This window comes from Capra hircus, chromosome 10 (genome assembly GCF_001704415.2).
Source record: "Capra hircus breed San Clemente chromosome 10, ASM170441v1, whole genome shotgun sequence".
In the NCBI taxonomy this organism is placed as follows: domain Eukaryota; kingdom Metazoa; phylum Chordata; class Mammalia; order Artiodactyla; family Bovidae; genus Capra; species Capra hircus.
Window position 1 is genome coordinate 89,120,715 of NC_030817.1, and position 24,501 is coordinate 89,145,215.

At 41.2% G+C, this 24,501-nt stretch overlaps 1 protein-coding gene and 1 non-coding gene across 2 annotated transcripts in view; both read left to right on the forward strand.

The window, feature by feature from the left end:
• TRNAG-UCC lies at window positions 10,458–10,530 on the forward strand. The gene has a single exon. It is a non-coding gene; the product is annotated as a tRNA-Gly (tRNA).
• CLPX (caseinolytic mitochondrial matrix peptidase chaperone subunit) overlaps window positions 19,317–24,501 on the forward strand; it is a 42,863-nt gene continuing 37,678 nt past the window's right edge. Inside the window, exon 1 of the mRNA XM_005685102.3 lies at window positions 19,317–19,466. Coding sequence (XP_005685159.1) covers window positions 19,388–19,466 — 79 coding nt within the window. The 5' untranslated portion in view covers window positions 19,317–19,387. The remainder of the gene's footprint in view (window positions 19,467–24,501) is intronic.

Genomic DNA, 24,501 nt, shown 5'->3' on the forward strand with positions numbered 1-24,501 from the left:
TCCAAATCTATAGATACCACAGGCAGAATCTGTGACAAGGCCTTGGCATGGCTTTCCTGCCTTTGAGAGGCCTTTTAAAAGCTTAATCTGAGATTCCTTATGAAAAGTTCCAGCACAGCCAACTTAAAAAGAGCCTGTGAGATCAGTAGCATGGGTGTGTGCTGAGTCACTTTAGTCGTGTTTGATTCTTTATGACGCTATGGGCTGCTGCCCACCAGGCTCCTTTGTCCATGGGATTCTCTAGATAAGAATACTGCAGTGGGTAGCTGTGCTCTCCTCCAGGGGATCTTCCTAACCCAGGGATCAAATCCAAGTCCTCCACATCTCCTGCACTGACAGACAGGTTCTTTACCACTAGTGCCACTTGGGAAGCCCGTGTGATCAGTTACACTTATGTAGATAATCAGGCCAAATTTGTGAAAAGCAGATTTATTTCACAGATTAGTCTTAATTTGGCCATATTTTGTAGAAATGAGGGTATTTTAGAGAGAAAAATACATGTTTCAGTGGATATTTAATTCTAGTTTTGTTAATTGAGGTCTCTATTTACTGCTAAAGACTCACTTCTCAGATGGTTCGTTGTTGCTATATTATTATAAAGTTTGGTTCTGAAGCTTATCACAGTTATCTGTCTTTGAAGATAAGTGCCATGACTCACAACCAGCAGATTATGTATACTGGAAAAGACATCAGATAAAGGACTCTTTACAGCCACTTTCATTATTCTGAATGAACTGCAACTCCTATTTCTGATACCCAACTTTGACTAGGATTAATACTACCAGACCAGGACAAGAAGAAGATGACATCTGAAGTAGATAGCTGACTCAAGATGCTGGACCAAGTCTGTATACTAATTAGTTCAGTTCAGTCGCTCAGTCATGTTCGACTCTTTGCGACCCCATGAATTGCAGCATGCCAGGCCTCCCTGTCCAACTCCTGGAGTTCACTCAGACCCACGTCCATCGAGTCAGTGATGCCATCCAGCCATCTCATCCTCTGTCGTCCCCTTCTCCTGCCCCCATCCCTCCCAGCATCAGAGTCTTTTCCAATGAGTCAACTCTTCGCATGAGGTGGCCAGAGTACTGGAGTTTCAGCTTTAGCATCATTCCTTCCAAAGCAATCCCCCGGCTGATCTCCTTCAGAATGGACTGGTTAGATCTCCTTGCAGTCCAAGGGACTCTCAAGAGTCTTCTTCAACACCACAGTTCAAAAGCATCAATTCTTCGGCACTCAACGTTCTTCACAGTCCAATTCTCACATCCATACGTGACCACAGGAAAAACCATAGTCTTGACTAGACGGACCTTAGTCGGCAAAGTAATGTCTCTGCTTTTGAATATGTTATCTAGGTTGGTCATAACTTTTCTTCCAAGGAGTAAGCGTCTTTTAATTTCATGGCTGCAGTCACCATCTGCAGTGATTTTGGAGCCCCCAAAAATAAAGTCTGACACTGTTTCCACTGTTTCCCCATCTATTTCCTATGAAGTGATGGGACCGGATGCCATGATCTTCGTTTTCTGAATGTTGAGCTTTAAGTCAACTTTTTCACTCTCTACTTTCACTTTCATCAAGAGGCTTTTTAGTTCCTCTTCACTTTCTGCCATAAGGGTGGTGTCATCTGCATATCTGAGGTTATTCATATTTCTCCTTGCAATCTTGATTCCAGCTTGTGCTTCTTCCAGTCCAGCATTTCTCATGATGTACTCTGCATAGAAGTTAAATAAGCAGAGTGACAATATACAGCCTTGACGTACTCCTTTTCCTATTTGGAACCAGTCTGTTGTTCCATGTCCAGTTCTAACTTTTGCTTCCTGATCTGCATACAGATTTCTCAAGAGGCAGGTCAGGTGGTCTGGTATTCCCATCTCTTTCAGAATTCTCCACAGTTTCTTGTGATCCACACAGTCAAAAGCTTTGGCTTAGTCAATAAAGCAGAAATAGATGTTTTTCTGGAACTCTCTTGCTTTTTCCATGATCCAGCGGATGTTGGCAATTTGATCTCTGGTTCCTCTGCCTTTTCTGAAACCAGCTTGAACATCAGGAAGTTCACGGTTCACGTATTGCTGAAGCCTGGCTTGAAGAATTTTGAGCATTACTTTACTAGCATGTGAGATGAGTGCAGTTGTGCGGTGGTTTGAGCATTCTTTGGCATTGCCTTTCTTTGGGATTGGAATGAAAACTGACCTTTTCCAGTCCTGTGGCCACTGCTGAGTTTTCCAAATTAGCTGGCATATTGAGTGCAGCACTTTCACAGCATCATCTTTCAGGATTTGAAACAGCCCAACTGGAATTCCATCACCTCCACTAGCTTTGTTTGTAGTGATGCTTTCTAAGGCCCACTTGACTTCACATTCCAGGATGTCTGGCTCTAGATGAGTGATCGACCACACCATCATGATTATCTGGGTCGTAAAGATCTTTTTTGTACAGTTCTTCTGTGTATTCTTGCCACCTCTTCTTAATATCTTCTGCTTCTGTTAGGTCCAGACCATTTCTGTCCTTTATTGAGCCCATCTTTGCATGAAATGTTCCCTTGGTATCTCTAATTTTCTCGAAGAGATCTCTAGTCTTTCCCATTCTGTTGTTTTCCTCTATTTCTTTGCATTGATCGCTGAAGAAGGCTTTCTTATCTCTTCTTGCTATTCTTTGGAACTCTGCATTCAGATGCTGATATCTTACCTTTTCTCCTTTGTTTTTCACCTCTCTTCTTTTCACAGCTATTTGTAAGGCCTCCCCAGACAGCCATTTTGCTTTTTTGCATTTCTTTTCCATGGGGATGGTCTTGATTCCTGTCTCCTGTACAATGTCACGAACCTCATTCCATAGATCATTAGGCACTCTATCTATCAGATCTAGGCCCTTAAATCTATTTCTCACTTCCACTGTATAATCATAAGGGATTTGATTTAGGTCATACCTGAATGGTCTAGCGGTTTTCCCTACTTTCTTCAATTTGAGTCTGAATTTGGTAATAAGGAGTTCATGATCTGAGCCACAGTCAGCTCCTGGTCTTGTTTTTGTTGACTGTATAAAGCTTCTCCATCTTTGGCTGCAAAGAATATAATCAATCTGATTTTGGTGTTGACCATCTGGTGATGTCCATGTGTAGAGTCTTCTCTTGCGTTGTTGGAAGAGGGTGTTTGCTATGACCAGTGCATTTTCTTGGCAAAACTCTATTAGTCTTTGCCCTGCTTCATTCCGCATTCCAAGGCCAAATTTGCCTGTTACTCCAGGTGTTTCTTGACTTCCTACTTTTGCATTCCTGTCCCCTATAATGAAAAGGACATCTTTTATGGGTATGAGTTCTAAAAGGTCTTGTAGGTCTTCATAGAACCATTCAACTTCAGCCTCTTCAGCATTACTGATTGGGGCATAGACTTGGATTACTGTGATATTGAATGGTTTGCCTTGGAAACAAATAGAGATCATTCTGTCGTTTTTGAGATTGCATGCAAGTACTGCATTTCGCATCCTTTTGTTGACCATGATGGCTACTCCATTTCTTCTGAGGGATTCCTGCCCGCAGTAGTAGATGTAATGGTCATCTGAGTTAAATTCACCCATTCCAGTCCATTTTAGTTCGCTGATTCCTAGAATGTCGACGTTCACTCTTGCCATCTCCTGTTTGACCACTTCCAATTTGCCTTGATTCATGGACCTGACATTCCAGGTTCCTATGCAATATTGCTCTTTACAGCATCGGACCTTGCTTCTATCACCAGTCACATCCACAGCTGGGTATTGTTTTTCCTTTGGCTCCATCTCTTAATTCTTTCTGGAGTTATTTCTCCACTGATCTCCAGTAGCGTGTGGGGCACCTACTGACCTGGGGAGTTCCTCTTTCAGTATCCTAACATTTTGTCTTTTCATACTGTTCATGGGGTTCTCAAGGCAAGAATACTGAAGTGGTTTGCCATTCCCTTCTCCAGTGGACCACATTCTGTCAGACCTCTCCACCATGACCCGCCTGTCTTGGGTTGCCCTGCGGGCATGGCTTAGTTTCATTGAGTTAGACAAAGCTGTGGTCCTAGTAATTAGTAATTACTTCGTATACTAACTACTTAGACAATTACTCATGCTTTTACTTGTAAACCAAATATATTTTTTTCCTTGGGCTCAATTATTCGCAAGATTCAAAACTCAATCCAGTTTCTGGGTTTGTGGCTAGTTACCTCTGTCCAGTACTCCTAGGTTACCTTGGTGGATTTCTCTTCTCTAAGGCTCTAAATAAATGGCCCCTAGCAAATTTCCGTTAGAAGGAAAAAAACTCTAGTACCATGCAAGCTAATTTTACTGGTATGATGAAGTGGGACCCTCTTAGCCAGTTAATGACAACTGTTCTGAACCTTGTCATAAGCAATAGTTTTCACTAGATATTAAAATTGGTTAGCTCCTAACAGGATCCAGTGTACTTATGGAACAAGTTTATGGCCTTGATTCTCCCCAGGTTAGTTAGAAAGATGCACAATTGCGTTCCCTTGGCTCAAGGTCACCTATGGGTAGTTTTGGAAACAACCCCTGCACTCTGCCTTTAATGTGAGCATATTGAGTTCTATCAATTTTCCAATGATATGACTGTGTGACTGAGATATTTGTTAACTCATCTTATGACACATGAAGAATCAAATTTCTGCTTTGAATGATTCTCTTCCTAGTTTAGGAAAAATACTGTGAAAATGTTTTGGTTTAGGAGAATCTCGGTTTAAATCTTTATTAATGACACTGTTACTCTGTCAATTTTGATCACATCTATAGTTCTGTATAAATTATTGAGCATGCCACAATGCACAAGCAAGATAAAATAGGCATAAATTGCATTGGAAAACTTGGAATTGACCATTAATGTTTGCCAGACATCTTACCAATACAATCCCCTAAAAGGAAAGATAAAACAGAGATATGAAGACCTGACATGGACAGACATGATAGACCCAGGGCAGGTAAGAAATGCCCTTGACATTGAGGAACAAAATATTTGACCAACTAGTGCTTTCTCACTAAAGATTAATGATCAAGGGACTTCCCTGGTGGTCCAGCAGTTAAGACTCCACACTCCCACTGCAGGGGGCACAGGTTCAATCCCTGGTCAGGGAACTAAGATCCTGCATGTTGCACGGCAAAAAAAAAAAAAAAAAAGGAAAAGTAATATTATCACATTAGGAGTTCTGGTTAATGCTGATGTACAATACACACTAAAAGGGAGGGAAGAGGCCCAAACAGGCAGAGAAAAAAATTTGCTTAATTTTTTTTGCCATAAAATATGAATTTTATTTCATCAATCTCAATTTAACTCAGTCTTGCTCTATATGCTCTGTAAATACTGTCTGTTGCTTTTTAAGTTCCTCTCTCTAATCAGTCTGTTTTTCAATCTCTCCCTCTTACTGTGTGGTCTCTCCTCTCTGTAGGAACCCCTAATTTCTTTCAGCTCAGCTTTCTCTGCTCCCCAGGGCTTATAGAAGAGGTGGGCATCTCTCTTCAAGCTAATGAAGACTGGTGACCTAAGCACAGCTTCCTTGGAGAATCTGGTTGGCTCATTTTGAATTAGGGCTCTACCTCTAGTCCAATCAACTGTGGCCATAGTGGGGAGTGGAGTTTAAAGGGCAGTCCTATTATACAGTTATGGTTGCTGGGGAAGTGGCAAGGAATCTTGGAGAGCTGGGGAGGCAACCTGAAAGGTGAATACTTCAGTGGAACAATGAGCAGATCACTGTGGGTGTATGGTCAGGCCATTCAAGATGGCTGTTCTCTTGTTCTCTGTACAGCCTCTGCTAACCGGGCTCTGCTTCACTCACATGAATATACAATCATCTTAATTATAGGGCTTAATTAATAACTATGTGCTTGTCCCCTGCCCTGGCTGCTGGCTTCCCTGGTAACTGATGGGTCAACCTGACTTCAATTCCCTTCACCCCCAAGTATCGAAGATTGCTGCCATGTCTCGTCTGCTGTCTGCTGTACACAGTGGGGCAGATCTCCAGGGCCTTTTGGTTTAGATGTGTAAGAACCTCTGTCCAATAAACCATTAATATCTGTTACTGTCTCTCGGCTCTTTGGTCTTGAGGCTAGGCTACAAGGCTTACTAGGCCTGCGGGTGCAGCCCAACAGTGGGTTTATTGGGAGTTTAGAGTTTTCCATTTCCAAACATCAGGAGGTTTTAAATACAACAAATGAGATCTGTGTGACACCAATTCTTTGAAATCTGTTGGGTATTACTTTGTGACCTAGTACTTGGTCAGTTTTTGTAGTTTCTATGTGTGATTAAAAATTTTTTTTTTTAACTTTAAAAAAGTATTTATTTTTGACTGTGTTGGGTCTTGGTTTCAGCATATGGGACCTTCACTCTGGCATGTAGACCTCTCTCTAGTTGCAGAGCGTGGGCTGTAGAGTGTGCAGGCTCTGTAGTTGTGGCACCAGTCTCTTTCACTTAGCATGTATTCGAGGTTCATGTAGCATGTATTGATATGCCATTGCTTCAGAAAGATTTTAATTGAGGGATAATTTCTTTATAATGTTGTCTTGGTTTCTGCCATACATTGACATGAATCAGCCATAGGATATGCCATTACTTTTTATGGCTGAACAGTATTTTATTCTATGGATATATATTAATAAGTTGATGAACATTTGAGTTGTGTCCATTTTTTGCCTATTTTGAATAATGTTGCTATAGACACCCTGTACAAGTCTTTGTATGAATGTTATCTTTTCAATTCTCTTAGGTATATACCCAGGAGTAGAATTGCTAAGTCATGTCATATTTCTGGGTTTAATCTTTGAGGAACTGCTAAGTTGTTTTCCATAGCAGCTGCATCATTTTACATTCCCAGCAGCACTATTGGAGGGTGGTAATTTCTCTACATCCTTACCACCACCTGGGTGATTTCTGCTTTTTTGAGTTATAGCCATCTAGTGGGTGTGAAGTGGTATTTCACTGTGGTTTTGAATTGCATTTTCCTAATGGCTAGTGATGTTGAGCATCTTTTTCCATACTTATTGGCAGATGATACCACCCTTATGGCAGAAAGCAAAGAGGAACTAAAGAGCTTCTTGATGAAAGTGAAAGAAGAGTGAAAAGCTGGCTTAAAACTCAATAGTCAAAAAACTAAGATCATGGAATCTGGTCCATTCACTCCATGGCAAATAGATGGGGAAACAATGGAAACACTGACAGATTTTATTTTCTTAGGCTCCAAAATCACTGCAGATGGTGACTGCAGACATGAAATTCAAAGACGCTTGCTCCTTGGAAGAAAAGCTATTACCAACCTAGACAGCATATTAAAAAGCAGAGACATTACTTTGCCAACAAAAGTGTGTATAGTCAAAGCTATGGTTTTTCCAGTAGTCATGTATGGATGTGAGAGTTGGACCATAAAGAAGGCTGAGTGCCAAAGGATTGATGCTTTTGAACTATGGTGTTGGAGAAGACTCTTGAGAGTCCCTTGGACTGCAAGGAGATCCAACCAGTCAAAAAACCAGTCCTGAATATTCATTGGAAGGACTGGTCCTGAAGCTGAAACTGCAATATTTTGGCCATCTGAAGTGAAGAACTAACTCATTGGAGGAGACCCTGATGCTGGGAAAGATTGAAGGTAGGAAAAGGGGATGACAGAGGATAAGATGGTTGGATGGTGTCACCGACTCAATGGACATGAGTTTGAGCAAACTCTAGGAGGTGGTGATGGACAGGGAAGCTTGGCATGCTGCAGTCCATGGGGTCGCAAAGAGTCGGACATAACTGAGCGACTGAACGACAACAGATTGGTCATTTGTACATCTTCTCTGGAGAAATGTCTATTCAAATTCTTTGCTCATTGTCTGAGTCTATTTGAGCTGCTATAACAAAAATATCAAAGACCAGATGACTTATAAACAATAGAAATGCATTTCTTATAGTTCTGGAGGTTGGGAAGTCCGAGATCAAGGTCTGATATATTTGGTATCTGGTGAGGGTCCACTTCCTGGCTCATAAGGTGGGAAGGGCAAGAGTGCTCTCTGAGGCCTATTTTATAAGGGCACTGATCTCCTTAATGAGGGCTCTCATTACTTCCCAAATGCCCCAGCCCTTAATATCATCACACTGGGGATTAGGTTTCAACATATGAATTTTGTGAGGACACAGACATTCGTCCTCTTTTAAAATTGTTATCTTTTTACTGTTGAGTTGTAAGAGTTCTTTATATGTTCTGAATACTAGGCCCTTATCAATACTTGATTTGTAAATATTTTTCCCCATTCTATGGGTTGTATTTCGCTTTAATGAGCGTGTCTTTTGAAGTTTTTAATTTTGATAAAGTTCAATTTATTTGTTTTTGGTTGCTTATGTTTTTGGTGCCCTATCTAAGAAACTGTCGCCTAATTCAAGGTCATAAACTTATACCTTTATTCTCTTCTGACAGTTTTATAGTTTTAGCATTTGCAGTTAGGTCTTTGACTCATTTTGAGTAAATGTATATATTGGATACAGGTAGGGATCCAACGTCATTTGTATGTGCATATCCAGCTGAACCAGCATCTTTTTTTTTTTTTTTTGGTGAAGATTCTTCTTTCTTATTGAATGGACTTGGCACTCATTGAAAATCAATTGACTGTAAAAGTGAGGATTTGTTTCTGGACTCTCAATTCTATTCTATTGCTTTGTGTGTCTATTCTTATGACAGTATTCTCTGTCTTTATTACTGTAGCTTTGTAGTAAGTTTTGACACCAAGTAGTGCAAGTCTTACAAGTTTGTTCTATCAATTTTTATTATCTGAAAATGTCTTAATTTTGTCTCAATGCTTGAAGACTATTTTGCCACTGCAGAAATACTAATTCAATTTTATTCATATAATTTTAACAGTTATATTCTTCTTTATTTTTAAAAAGAGTTATTGCTTCCTTCTTGGCTGTGCTGGTTTTTGTCGCCGCGTGTGGGCTTTCTCTAGCTGTGGCAAGTGGGGGCTCCTCTAGTTGCGGTATGCAGGTTTCTCACTGCAGTGACTTCTCTTGTTGCGGAGCACAGGCTCTAGGTGCAGGGGCTTCAGGAGTTGCAGCACGTGGGCTCAGATTTGTGGCACATGGGTGTAGTTGCCTCACAGCATGTGGGATCTTCCCAGACCAGGGATCGAACTGGCGTCCCTTGCTTTGCAAGGTGGATTCTTAACTGCTGGACCACCAGGGAAGCCTTATTTATTTTTTAATTGTTTAAATTAAAAAAAATTTTTTTGGCTGTGTCATGCATCATATGGGACCTTAGTTGCCCTGTGTGTGTGTGTGTGTTAGGTGCTCAGTCGTGTCCGACTCTTTGTGACCCCACGGACTACAACCTGCCAGGCTCCTCTGTCCGTGGGGATTTTCCAGGCAAGAATACTGGAGTGGGTTGCCATGCCCTCAGGGATCAAACCCATGCCCCCTGCAGTGGAAGCATGGGGTCTTAACCATTGGACCACCAGGGACCACCCTGCACTTCCCTCCCTTTTTTCCCCTTATTTGGTTATGCCAGGTCTTAGTTGCGGCATGTGGGATCTAGTTCTGTGACCAGGGATTGAACCCAGGCCCCCTGGATTGGGAGCATGGGGTCTTAACCATTAGTAGGAAGTCCTTACTCTGGTCACTTTTGATAGCCTCTAATTGCTTGCTCATTTTAAAAACAATTCCTGAGTTTACTTTAATTCTTTAAAACATTGCCTTACAATTTTCACCTTACATAGTAACATAAGAATTTGCATGCATGTTCTTGGAAATTTTTATTTTTTAAAAGCCTAACAGTGCAATAAAAAGTGTATTTCATCCAGGACAATCTAATAGTGAGTCCTGTGGAATATAGTGGAGTGTTTAAATGCATGACTACCGAAGTAGAGTACCTGAGTTCAATACTGGTTTTTTAACTTACTGGCAGTGTAATCTCGGACAAGTTGTCTAACCTCTACGTGCTTCAGTTTTCTCAACTATAAATTTGAGAAAATAATATATATCTCATGGAACTGTTATAAAGATCACCTGAACAAATGTATGAACAGTGTATATTAGTAACTGAAGGCTTGTTCCTCTTAATCCCCTTCACCTATCTTCCCTACCCCCAATCCTCCTCCCTTCTGGTAACCAGCCACTTAGTCTCTGCATCTATGAGACAGTCTTCTTATGGAGTTCTGCTGCTGCTAAGTCGCTTCAGTTGTGTCCGACTCTGTGCAACCCCACAGACGGCAGCCCACCAGGATCCCCTGTCCCTGGATTCCCCAGGCAAGAATCCTGGAGTGGGCTGCCATTGCCTTCTCCATCTGACGGAGTTCACGCATCCACTTTTCTGTTTCCTCCTTTTTTGTCAGGTTTCCTTTTTGTCAGGCTCTTGAGAACCCTTTGGTGGTGGTGAATATGCCTGCTTCTAGCACTGCTCCCCTTTCTAATTTACTCACCCACTTCTGGTCATAAGGCTCCATATAATCAAATCAATATTTAAAATGAGTAAATAAGGACTTCCCTGGTGGTCCAGTGGCTAAGACTCTGTGCTTCCAACTCAGGGGGCCTAGGTTCAATCCCTGGTCAGGGAACTAGATGCCATAGGATGCAACTAAAAGATCCTGTGAGCTGCAACTAAGATCTGAGGCAGCCAAAGAAACAAATAAATATTTTTTTAAAAAAATGAGTAAACAGGCACAGAATGTGATTCTGAAGGCCCAAGTATGAGCAAAATACATGAACTTTTCATTGCCAACATTGCAACATATATTCTGTTGGCTAAGACGCTTTCTCGCATTTTCTCTTACTGACTTACTTACCAACAGGTACACATGTTACACACACAGCCCAATGGGTGCTTGCAAGTAATTTGTTGTTGTTCAGTCAGCCACCCGGTTGTGTCTGACTCTGTGATCTCACGAACGGCAGCACGCCAGGCCTTTCTGTCCCTCACCGTCTCCTGGACTTTGCCCAAGTTCATGTTCACTGCATCAGTGATGCCGTCCAGCCATCTCATCCTCTGACACCCTCTTCTCCTTCTGCCCTCAATCTTTCCCTGCATCCGGGACTTTTCCAATGAGTCGTCTCTTTGCATCAGATGACCAAAATATAAATGGTAACAACTGTTACTGAAACAGAAATCTCTCTTGAAAGCGAAAGCGAAAGTGAAGTCGCTCAGTCGTGTCTAACTCTTTGTGACCCGTGGACTGTAGCCCACCAAGCTCCTCCCTCCATGGGATTCTCCAGGCAAGAGTACTCCAGTAGGTTGCCGTTTCCTTCTCCAAATATCTCTTATTGTCTAATTATATGGCTAAGGCAAATTAACTGCAAATTGTAAAGGACTTATAAACTGAGGGTCTGTATCCTCTTCTCTTTCATCTTTCTTCTTCGATTTTGCATTTGAAATCAAGTGAGCTCCTTATACTGCTAAGGTATAGTGGAATAGGGTGAGATCAACAAGCTGAAGCATAACTAAAAAGAAACTTTTTATAGGCATAAAAGGAAAGCCTTGTACAGTAAAAAAGTATTTATTAAGCACCTACTGTGTACTATGACTCAGAATCATTTATTCACATTAACCCCAGGAAGTCAGGAGCATCCCGATTTATAGTTGCAAAAAAACAGGCTTATGAAGTAACTTGCTGGAAGTCACACAGCTGGTAAATGACCCAGCTAGGAGCCACACATCATTCCTCCCATCCCTGACATCTGTGCTCTTTAGAAAATACTAAACAAGCCTTCCTAGCACCGTCTTCAAGATTTGGTATACCAAAAGCTCCAATGGGTTAGCTTTAAAAGTCTTTCCCCTCCACTCTCTACCCCATGAATTCAGAGGGAAGTCATGGTGAGTTAGTGCCATCTGCTGACCATCTCGGAGAAGGCAATGGCAACCCTACTCCAGAACTCTTGCCTGGAAAATCCCATGGGCGGAGGAGCCTGGTAGGCTGCAGTCTATGGGGTCGCGAAGAGTCGAACACGACTGAGAGACTTCATGTTCACTTTTCACTTTCATGCATTGGAGAAGGAAATGGCAACCCACTCCAGTGTTCTTGCCTGGAGAATCCCAGGGATGGGGGAGCCTGGTGGGCTGCCGTCTATGGGGTCGCACAGAGTCGGACACGACTGAAGCGACTTAGCAGCAGCAGCAGCTGACCATCTCCCTCAACATCAGGATGAGGGACAGTCCTTGGGGTGGGGGAAACATTGTGCTATTTTAGGTTATCACCATACGCCAAGGACAGGCACAGGAGGATGGTGAGCATCTTCCTGTAGAATTCTTGGTCTCCCTACAATGCCAAGGCTGAACAGTGATTCATTGAGAGAGAAAGTGATAGTAATTAGAGGGAGAAAGTGGTGGTAATTAGTGGTGGTAAATTAGAGGCCTTGAGAAATAAAGGCACAGGCTCTCACCACCACAGTGAAAACACACCGTATTCATTTTTGCAAATAAACCTTAGCATTTCCTGATTCTAGTACTCTAGCAATAAAAATAGATCCCTTAGCCCCACTCGAGTATTTTATCAAAACCATTAGGAAAAGGGCCTAGGTTTATTTTAACAAACACTCCAGGTCATTCTTAAGAGAAGGAAGGATGGGGGTAGGGGTGGTCACTACCTCAATAAAATGACAGCATTTTAGTCCCTGATGTGAGATGTTTCTAGATAAAGAGTGATGATTCTGTGAATCTCTAAAATCTTACTAGCTTTTAGAAGAAGATATAGGGAAGTAATGGAAACAGTAGTGGAGATTAGGGTGCAAACCCTGGTTCTGCCTTGGCAAGTCACTTAAACTCTCCATGTTTTGATCTTCTCAGCTGCAAAACCAGAATGCAGATAACAATACCTTACTGGCTTGCTGTGAGAATCTGATGAGAAGGTGGATGTAAAAGCAGTTTGTAAAGTTCTATATAATGTTCTTAGTATTACTTTGAGTCTCATACTACTTATAGACATGAGCCTTTTTTTTTGTCTTTATCTTTTAAAATACACATTTTGAGCTCCTGTTATTGCCTGGCAGGATCAATGTCTGCTGGTCTGAAGGATCAGTGTTCAGCTATGAAACAGAAATGTCATTATTCAGAAGATACAGTGATTCTCAACTGAATGATGACTCTCTGAGAGGCTGTATGAAAATCTCTGGTAGAGGAGATTTTTTTCTGTTTATAAAAAGGAGCCTTAGGTTAAAAAAGAAAAGACTGAAAAACACAGTTTTAAAATCAGCAGACTTGGGCTCTATTTTTCTCTTTGCTTCTGACTCAGTATGTGCCCTCCTGCTTTTTCATAGGCCTCTTTCCTCATCTGAAAATCCAGTGCTAGATTGGATGACTCTGACTCTAACCTGTAAAATATTTTTTACTTAGCAAGTCACAGTGTTCACAATCCTGTGAGGTAGAATCAAATATAAAAGGAAAACGTTAATGTAAAGTAGAGACCTAAAATATTATGTGCCTTTAGTCATGTAGTTCACAAAAAGTAAATAACTCAAGAAGTCAACTCAAGTGAAGCTATTTGAGCTGGAAAATAACATTTGACTTTCTTCTTCTTTTTTTTTTTCAGCTTCAGCAAAATTTTAATATTTCACTGCATACTTTAAGACTATTATTTGCAATCATTATGGTCCAAGACAAATAAATTTCCCCTTCCCAAATCTTCTACAGCTTTCCTATTAAAGTTTGTCCTTCTCTATCCTCTTTCACATTTTGGAACAATCTAGATACTTTAAGTACAAAATGAATCTTTTCCCATTAGTAAACAAGAAAACAGCCATTCACTACTTTGTATTTGACCATCTTTTTAAAACAACATGGGGCTTCCCTGGTGGCTCAGAGGGTAAAGCATCTGCCTGCAGTGCGGGAGACCCGGGTTCGATCCCTGGGTTGGGAAGATCCCCTGGAGAAGGAAATGGCAACCCACTCCAGTACTCTTGCCTGGAAAATTCTGTGGACTGGGGAGTCTGGTAGGCTACAGTCTATGAGGTCGCAAAGAGTCGGACTCGACTGAGCGACTTCACTTTCACATAAAGCAACAGAAGCCTATTCAGAAAAGTGCTGAAAGTTGATATGATATGAAAGTATTTTGTTCCAAAGAGCTGATAAGACCACAAGTAAGTACTTGCCATCACTTTCTTGACAGAAGATCCGTATTATCACAGGGAAAATCTCAAATGACTCCGTGCCTCCAAATCCAGATTGGGGAGGGTGGCCTGACAGAAACTCACATAGGTTGGAACAATGTCTTTGCCCCAGACTAGGAACAGACTCTTGGAACACTTGGAACAGACTCCTTTAACTCTTGGAATACTGGGAACAGACTCCTTTATCATATAGTCAAGTGGTTCCTTTTAGGTTTGAACCCTTTCTAGCACAGATGATACTTTGTTTAAACTCAACATTCCTCTGTGCTCAAGTACCAAATGGAAGTCTTGGTATATCCTCATGTATAAGTTTCCCAATTTGAATAATGGCTCAGATGGTAAAGCCTCCACCTGCAATGCAGGAAACCTGGGTTCAGTCCCTGGGTTGGAAAGATCCCCTGGAGAAAGGAACGGCTACCCATTCCAATATTCTGGCCCGGAGAATTCCATGGATGGAGAAGCCTGGCAGCCAGGCCATAGTCCATGGGGTCACAAAGAGTCAGACGGGACTGAGTGACTTCCACTTCACTTCGCAGGATTTATACCATCAAAGAACCTAACACAAAGTTCATGTCCCGATCCAGGTAGTGGATTTGTTGAGGGCTGATCCTAAAAATCCTAGTACATTTTGACCCACAGAGAATAGTTTGGGGGTGATGTATTGAAACTACCAAATTAAACGTGGCCTGTGTGATAAAACCATTACCAGTCTGATGCCAAAGCCACATGACCTTTGCTCACATTTGAGAAAAAGTTAAACTAAGTTGTATACAGCTCTGCTTGTTTTGTACTTTCTGGGACAAAGTCTACTTTATTAATTTCTAAGAATTCCTTCTGGGATACTCAATCAGTTGGATCAACCATTGTATAAATTGTAGAATTTGTATCTATTAACATCTTTATTGTCAATTATCTGATTTAATGTCATTTTCTGAAAACACCATCCTAGCTTTCTGCCAAGCTAAAGTTGGAAGATAACTACTTAATTAAGTATTTATTGAATTTATACTGTATATTCAGCCCATTATACAATGAAGTACCTGCCTTCGAAGACTCATAGTACAGTTGGCAATACAGGCTAAGTACATAAAACATCAGCCCATAAATAAAATTAAATACTCAGTTGTTCTGAGAATGATAGAAGAATACATTACAAAACAAGATTTTATTTCTATCATGAAGAATGTCACCACCTTCAGCTAAAGAAGCTGAAGTTGAATGGTTCTATGAAGATTCACAAGATCTATGAAGATCTTCTAGAACTAATAACAAAAAAAGATGTCCTTTTCATTATAAGGGATTGGAATGCAAAATTAGGAAGTCAAGAGATGCTTGGAGGAATAGGCAAATTTGGCCTCGGAGTACAAAACAAAGCAGGGCAAAGGCTAACAGAGTTTTGCCAAGAGAACGCAGTGGTCATAGCAAACATCCTCTTCCAACAACACAAGAGAAGACTCTACACATGGACTTCAACAGATGGTCAATACTGAAATCAGACTGATTATATTCTTTGCAGCCAAAGATGGAGAAGCTCTGTACAGTCAGCAAAAACAAGACCGGGAGCTGACTGTGGCTCAGATCATGAACTCCTTATTGCCAAATTCAGACTTAAACTGAAAGTAGGGAATACCACTAGACCATTCAGAAATGACCTAAATCAAATCCCTTACGATTATACAGTGGAAGTGACAAATAGATTTAGGGATTAGATCTGATAGACAGAGTCTCTTCCTGGAGAACTACGGACAGAGGTTCGTGACATTGTACAGGAGGCAGTGATCAAGACCATCCCCAAGAAAAAGAAATGCAAAAAGGCAAAATGGTTGTCTGAAGAGGCCTTACAAATAGCTGAGAAAAGAAGAGAAGGTAAAGGCAAAGGAGAAAAGGAAAGATATACTCATTTGAATGCAGAGTTCCAAAGAATAGCAAGGAGAGATAAGAAAGCCTTCATCAGCGATCAATGCAAAGAAATAGAGGAAAACAATAGGATAGGAAAGACCAGAGATCTCTTCCAGAAAACTAGAGATACCAAGGGACCATTTCATGCAAAGATGGACACAATAAAGGACAGAAATGGTCTGGACCTAACAGAAGCAGAAGATATTAAGAGGTGGCAAGAATATACACAAGAACTATACAAAAAAGATCTTCATGACCCAGATAACCATGATGGTGTGATTACTCACCTAGAGCCAGACAGCCTGAAATGTGAAGTCAAGTGGGCCTCAGGAAGCATCACTATGAACAAAGCTAGCGGAGGCGATGGAGTTCCAGTTGAGCTATTTCAAATCCTAAAAGATGATGCTGTTAAAGTGCTGCACTCAATATGCCAGCAAATTTGGAAAACTCAGCAGTGGCCACAGGACTGGAAAAGGCCAGTTTTCATTCCAATCTCAAAGAAAGGCAACGCCAAAGAATGTTCAAACTACTGCACAATTGCACTCATCTCACATGCTAGCAAAGTAATGCTATTCTCCAAGCCAGGTTTCAACACATGAACTGTGAACTTCCAGATGTTCAAGCTGGATTTAGAGAAGGCAGAGGAACTAGGGATCAAATTGTCAACATCTGCTGGATCATCAAAGAAGTGAGAGAGTTACAGAAAAACATCTGCTTCTGCCAAAGCCTTTGACTGTGTGGATCACAACAAATTGTGGAAAATTCTTAAAGAGATGGGAATACCAGATCACCTGACCTGCCTCCTGAGAAATCTGTATGCAGGTCAAGAAGCAACAGTTAGAACTGGACATGGAACAACAGACTGGTTCCAAATTGGGAAAGGAATAGGTCAAGGCTGCATATTGTCACCCTGCTTATTTAACTTCTATGCAGAGTATATTATGAGAAACGCTGGGCTGGAAGAAGCACAAGCTGGAATCAAGATTGCCGGGAGAAATATCAATAACCTCAGATATGCAGATGACACCATCCTTATGGCAGAAAGTGAAGAAGACCTAAGAAGACTCTTGATGAAAGTGAAAGAAGAGTGAAAAAGTTGGCTTAAAACTCAACATTCAGAAAACTAAGATCATGGCATCTGGTCCCATCACTTCATGGCAAATAAATGGGGAAACAATGGAAAGAGTAAGATCTTACTTATGGGGGCTCCAAAATCACTGCAGATGGTGACTACAGATATGAACTTCAAAGATGCTTGCTCCTTGGAAGAAAGGATATGAGCAACCTAGACAGCATATTAAAAAGCAGAGAATTACTTTGCTGACAAAAGTTTGTTACTCAAAGCTATGGTTTTTCCAGTAGTCATATATGGATATGAGAGTTGGACTATAAAGAAAGCTGAGCACCAAAGAATTGATGCTTTTGAACTGTGGTGTTGGAAAAGACTCTCGAGAGTCCCTTGGACTGCAAGGAGACCCAAGCAGTCAATCCTAAGGGAAATCAGTCCTGAATTTTCATTGAAGGACTGATGCTGAAGCTGAAACTGCAATACTTTGGCCACATGATGTGAAGAACTGACTCATTGGAAAAGACCCTGATTCTGGGAAAGACTGAAGGCGGGAGGAGAAGGGGATGATAGAGGATGAGATGGTTGGCTGGCATCACTGACTCAATGGACATGAGTTTGAGCAAGCTCCAGGAGATGGTGAAGGACAGGGAAGCCTGGCGTCCTGCAGTCCATGGGGTCTCAAAGGGTTGGCCACGACTGAGCAACTGAACACCAGCAACAAGATTCCAGGAGACCTACTTAGCTTACTGCTAAAAGAAGTTTGTCCTAGAATCAATGGTTTTCAAACATTGTTTTAAAGGAGAACAACTGTATTTTCAAGCAAAACCTCAATAAATTAAACAGTTTATTAAAGCAGAGCTGCTCTGATTGACTTCAGCAGTGGCTTGAAGGAGGGTTTGGGGAGTTCCCCTCTCTTAGTCCCCTCACACCCACAAAGAGGTTTGGCTTCTGAGGGAATCCTAGAAACACAGTTTGAAAACACTGGGATGAAGGAACTTTAGAGTCTATACTCTCTGAAAATTCTATTCATGAAGGCAGCTGAGTTAAGACCTGGGCTCCCTTTTGGTCTCTGTCACTTTAAGCTGAAGGAGTACTAGGAGTTAGCACCCAGAAAGACAAAAATCACATGTGGCCTGGGCCAAGGCCAATGCCCCTTCTCATGGCCAGACTTGGGAAACTATAAGTTACATTTCTCTGATCCAAGACTGATGACGGTTAAATAACTTTGACTTTGGCTTGCGTGTCGTCCTCCCCCTACTCTCTCCTTCCCCTCCCTCCTCCCCCAGCTCAGAACTGAAGATATCCAAACTCACTTGGCAATTTCTCAGGGCTTCGGAGTTGATCACAATCTTATATACAAAGTAATCTGGTGCCCACCCGGATGGGAAAATATTCATTTGTCACCACCCGGCACCTTGTCAGCTAGCTGGTTGATTTGCTTTAGATATCCAGAGAGAAAGCAGCCATACACACGCAGGGGTGGAAGGGTAACAGAAGAGAGCTGAATGAAGTAACTATTTACCAAAGTGTGCTCAGCTTTAAGGGGGACAGAGGACTGTAAAGAACCCCAGGACTAGCAACGGCTGGAAGTTATCACCACTAGGCTTGAGAAAACAAGGAAAGAGAGCTGTCATCAACAGAGTGGCGTGAGAACTTGGTAAAAAATGCCACCACTTCCGTGTTCCTAAAGATAAGGATGTGGAACCCTCGGAAGAAGGAACTTATCGACTCTTACTGAATCGGCAGCTTTCAAGACTTCTCGAGGTCGGTCAAGCCACCGGTCTCACTTTGACCTTCCCAGTCAAGAGTCGAAAATGATCAGTTTACTGAGACGAGTTGGGACTACAACTCCCAGCATGCATCTCTCCGCTTCTATCGCAAACTGTTCAACTCTAGAGACTTCCGGAAGAATCGTTTGTCGGGACTTGTAGTTCCCCAGTTCGGATCGGCAGTCTGCCATAGGAGCCTGCTCATTGGAGCCCAGGTCACCGCCCCCTTCCCTTCCCCTCGCCGTACATCGATGTCCCAGGCACGCACGCGCGGCGCGTGTCCACGCCCCTCCCGAGACCTAGGACGCAGGCGCGCGCACGCTCCCGGGGCCCGGTGGGCGGGGAGGGGGGAGCGGGGGAGGGAGGAGGGGGAGGGTGGGGGGGGTTAGGTGTCTATTGAGTAGACGGCAGTGGGGCACGAAGAGAGCGGAGCTCCTGGTGCCAAGCGGGTCAACGCTGCATTGGGCCTAGAGCGGGCAAGAGATTCCGAAGCTAAGGGAGCGAACTTTGCGAGAAAGAGTCGGCCGCTGAGACCCAGAGGGCCGCTGGGGGCGAAGCCCCGGCCTAGGCCCCGCGGAGATGTCGGGCTGCGGAGCTTGTACTTGCGGCGCGGCGGCCGCGCGAATCTTTAGCTCATCGCTCGTCTCCGCTCAAAGAGGTAACGAAGTAGTCCCTCACCTGAGCCCTTGATCCAGGAGTGTCCTGGCGGGCGGTGGAGACTCCGGGGAGGGCAAGAGACCGCCCCCACCACTCGGTACTTCTCCTGGCACCCCCCCTTCCGTGGCATGGGACTCTGCCAACCTCTGGAGCAGCTGTTTCTCACATTTGAGGTGAACCCCTGTGTTCCCCAACCCGCTGGCTTTCAGGCCTTTGGGGCTAGCATGTGGCCGCTTCGCAGAAACCCTGAAAGCGGGGGACAAATTGCTCCGTTTGTTAAAAAGTGTCCCCAGACCCCACTCAGAGCTCCTCCGGGGACTGCCGGCTGCTCTGACTGCCGTTCCTCTTCCGGAGCCCGGCCGGGTTCCCCTCGGGCTCGGATGGAGGGCTGCCACTGTTGGGATCCCCTGGGGCCTCGGGGCGCCGACCCGGCCGTCCCGGGCGCAGGCCGCGCGAGGCCTGGGGTGTCACAGTCATTGTGCGGTCGCTCACGCCGGGACGTAAACCGGACTCGTGCTGTTTCTAGGCGGCCGCGGGAAAGCGTCTGAGGAGGTGCCGGTTCGCTCAGCAGTTGTTTCTGAAGTACTTGGGTGTCTCAGCAGTCGTTTGCCGGGTTTGCTAACTTGACAGCCGCAAATAGTTTTTGAAGGGTGGCGCTTGTTTACCTTTCCTTTCTGTTTATCAGGAGCTGCGAAGAGATGGTACCCCAGCCAAGAGATTCCGGAAAAGAAACCATTTTTCTCTTCCCTAAATCTATGAATAGCTGACAAAAGGCTAGATCCTGTTTTAATCACTAAGGCAAATTCGTTTTGTTTTGGATTATCAGCTTGTGATCTCGGGGCGGAGGGGGAAAGCCTTCTATTCCTAATATTTAGCATCATTGTAAAATCCTTACTGTTTACTAAATGTTTATTTTCTGACAGTTTATTTCACACAGGAATTAAATGAGGTTGTGTGGGCAGAAGCATTTCCTAAAATGGTATGTAAACATAAAGGAGTGAATTTAGCCCCTGGACACTGTTAACCCTGAACAAGTAGACATCCATTTTCTAGGAACTTTGAGTTGCAAACACTTGAAAGTGACAGATAGTTGAATTCGTTTATCTGACACACTTGTTGACAGCCTCCTGTGTGCCAGGCCCTGTTTTGGTGCTGGAGATGGAGGGGGGAATAAGTCCTCACCTTCAAGTTTAGAGAACTAGACAAAGGATAATATTGTTTCTGGGCCTGTATGAAATATGTGGGTGTCCATGGGTAGGGAAGGCTCCTTTTGACAAAAGTCTTCATTTCTATCAATTGCCCCTGAAAACTGAATTATAGGAAGTGGTGCAGTTGTTTATTTGTCTTTTCAAAACAACAGCTTCTTTAAAAATTAAATTTAGTAAAGCAACTATACTGCAATAAAAATTAATTTAAAAAATTAAATCTGTCCTTAGTTAAGTAGAAAATTAATGGCTTATTTAGGAATTATCTGTTTGTTTCTCAGTTAATACAAGTTTACTAGAGCTTTTCAGAAATACCAAACCATAGCTTTTACTGTTAAGGAGTAATTTAAACTTTAAATGTGAGATATTACCCAATATCATTATAGAATTTAATATTTCTATGTGACAATGAAACATTAAATGGTTTTCACATGGATTTGAGACTTTCCCAAGGCTTAATTACATAAAATGTTTCTTTTCCATGGTAGAAACTCTATACATACGTCTACAAAAATATAAAGATAATTTTTTTTAAAGCTGAAAAACCTCCAAGAAGGTTATTTTTTTAATAATTCCTGGAAAGAGGAAGAGAGTGAAAGAAAAATTAGAATTGAACTTTAGTGTATTATTCTTACAATTAGAGTTAAGAATTTCAACATAATTAAACAAATAATCTCATCAATATAGTCTTCTCACAGGAAATTATACAGTGATTTAAGAATAAAAGGGGAGATGTCATAACTCCTCTGAAGTACAGTGCTGTTCTCTGTTTCTGTTCCTTTATCTGTCATGTTATACTTTAAAAATTTTAAATGGTAGTTTGAAAAATTACTTGATAAGTTGTCATACTAGACACCGGATCTGTTTTCTTTTCCTGTTGGGCTATATGTATCCAATTTAATATTTTCTTCACTGTTCTCTTTGAATATGAAATGCATGTTAAAGTAAAAATTTTAAATATTTTTTTTGCTCAGATTGCTGGTGTTTTCACTATTGGTGTATGTGTTTTTAAAATGTACCTTGCATATATAACAGTCAGTTTGCATTCTAAGTATGTGCGTTCAAAAATGTTTGATTCCATTTAAAAAATCCTCAGTGACAATACTTGATCTGAATTTGGCTGTGAGAGTTGTGTGATTCTGTATAACTCTCTTGATTTCTGGATGTTTTCTGTTCTTTTCCATTGAAAGCGTGTCACCTCATAAGGATGTAAATGAAGATTTGAAGATGCTCAAACTTGTTGGTTGGCATCCATAATTCTCATGATAGTTACGTAATGTGCCTAACTTAATAGTTTTTAGCTAGATTTTAGTTCCCTCCCTATCTTGTGATTAAATCCAATACAAATTAAATAAGACAAAATGAGTAAGTGATAGAACATCTTTATTTATGAAATTATACACTATTTCCTAATCACTTCTCTTCTCTTAGGCCTGTTCACCTTCAGACCAGTAGATTAGTAGCGTTAGTGAAAACCTGTCAAATATTTTTAAACTTGAGGAAAGCTGTTACAGGAGTCATGTTATTTTTCTTTATTAATAAGTATTGAGAATTCCTGAAGTAGTAACTTCGACATAAAGTAAAAAGTTGAGATTATTAAAAGCAGTAAGTATCTACTAAATTGCAAGCACCATGAGTGTTTGTTGAATTTTGTCTCCAATTTGTGTTAAGGGTCTAGTGTTTAAGAGAGCATCCAACTTGATTTGCCATTTCATAAGTTGTTAAATGCTTAAATATGTCACTACAAATAGCTAGTTTAAAATTTTCATTAGTTCTTTTGCTCTGTTTCTAAAATGCAAATCAAAGATCAATTTATCTTTTAAGCTGAATCATTGGTGTATTTTTGGAGAATGCTTAGTTTAAGATTGAATATAGGAAGTTAAGTATTTAGAAATTGAATAAAATATTCTCCTGTTCTTAAAAGCGCTAAAATCATTATACCTTATTCTAATATATAGTTTTTAAAAAACAGCTGCTCTGAAACTCAAAGCTTTATCTTTATGACAGAAGTTTGTAAGTGGTTTAACTTTTAACTGTCTTCTGTCATTACTGCCAAGTAGTCTTTTGAAATATACTCCACATAAATACTTGCCCTTGTTTGGCTTTTAGGTGTTTTTCACCTGGGTTCACAGGCTTCCAAAAGGCCCAGGGATAAAATTCAGAGGCTCTTTGAACTTTATTTTCACTAGTGTCTGAGAGAAATGTACCATTTCCTCCGGTTATAAATATAGGCAAGAAACTGTAGTAGTATTAGCAATACCTGTGGAATTGCCACCAGTCTAAATCACAGATGTTTTCATTTCACATTGCATTGCTGATAGCCCAAAATATTGTTTACACTTTCCACTACTTTGAAATCATGGTTATTTTAAAAGCTGTTAGATCTTGTTTAATTTTGTTAAGAAGCATATTTTAAAAATATATTAACTACTTCAAGATGATTGGGTTCCTATATATTTTATTCTGTACATTTAAAAATGTTCTGAATAGGCTTCACCAGTGTGCCAGAGGACGAAAAAAAAAGGGTTAACAATTCCTGATTGGCTTGCTGCAGTGCTTTCTGTGAAGATGTTATATGATTGGTGAATGACTGGTCATTTACATTGTTTTGTACGGTGGTTTTAAAAAGTGTGGTCCTCAAACCAGCAGCATAGGCATCATCTGGGAACTTGTTAGAAATGCATTCTTGGGTCCCACCTCATACTCTGTCAATTAGAACTAGGGAAGATCCCCTGCAATCGGTGGTTTAACAAGCCGTCCAGGTGATTCTAATGCATGCCCAAGTTTGGGAACCAGTGGTTTAGTATTTATAGCATCATGTTGGTGTAGCCCTTAGATTATAGAATGTTAAAACACCACTTCAGTACCATACTATCAGGGCCAGCAAAGAAGTTCTTAAATTTAGAAGTCTAAATAACATGAACATGTATTTTAAATTGTATTTTCTTTGGTGACTGTGTAATTTGGTTTCATATGTTGCTTCATTAGTTATTTAAAGTGAAGAATTTATTTTTCTTTCTATTCAAGTAGATTTTGAAAGAATCATGTTCATCATTTTTATTTCTCTTAAATTCCCAAAGATAATTTCCTTTCAGCTTATTTTCTGATAGTATTACTGTACATTGTTAAATGCTATTTTAAAAGATGTAAGTGGAAAATAATACATTATATGTGAAACTTCAGGTATAAATTTTGTTCTAACCATCTGAGTACAAATATAATATCCAAGTACAAATATAAAGGTTGTTATAATTGTAGTTTTCTTTGTGAATACATCATAAAAGTTCAGTTAAAAAATTACACTTGTTACATAGATTATAGTAAATTATTGTATTATGCTGTCTTGCATTTAATGGATGTTCTCAGGCATACACAAAATAGAACACTGAACCCCCAGATACCCAACTGAATGTACCCCAAGGTACATTCAACTTTCTGCATTCTTGATTTCATCTATCCCTCTCTCCCATAACTTTGTCTAAACTTGCTTCTTAGAGGGACATAGTCTTTAAATGCATACTATGTCCTTGAAAAAACATTAACGTTTAGCTTAAATTTCATAAACTGTATCTGACAAGAGTCAGTTCAGTTCAGTCGCTCAGTTGTGTCTGATTCTTTGCGACCCCATGGACTGCAGCACATCAGGCCTCCCTGTCCATCACCAACTCCCGGAGTTTACTCAAACTCATGTCCATTGAGTCATCACTGACTCAGTGGCATCACCAGAGAGAATAATGGCTAACATAATTTACTGCAAAACATGGGATTGTTACACTTGAGAAAATTTGAAATGTCTTGAAAATGTTACTTATAAGGAATGCATCAATTTTT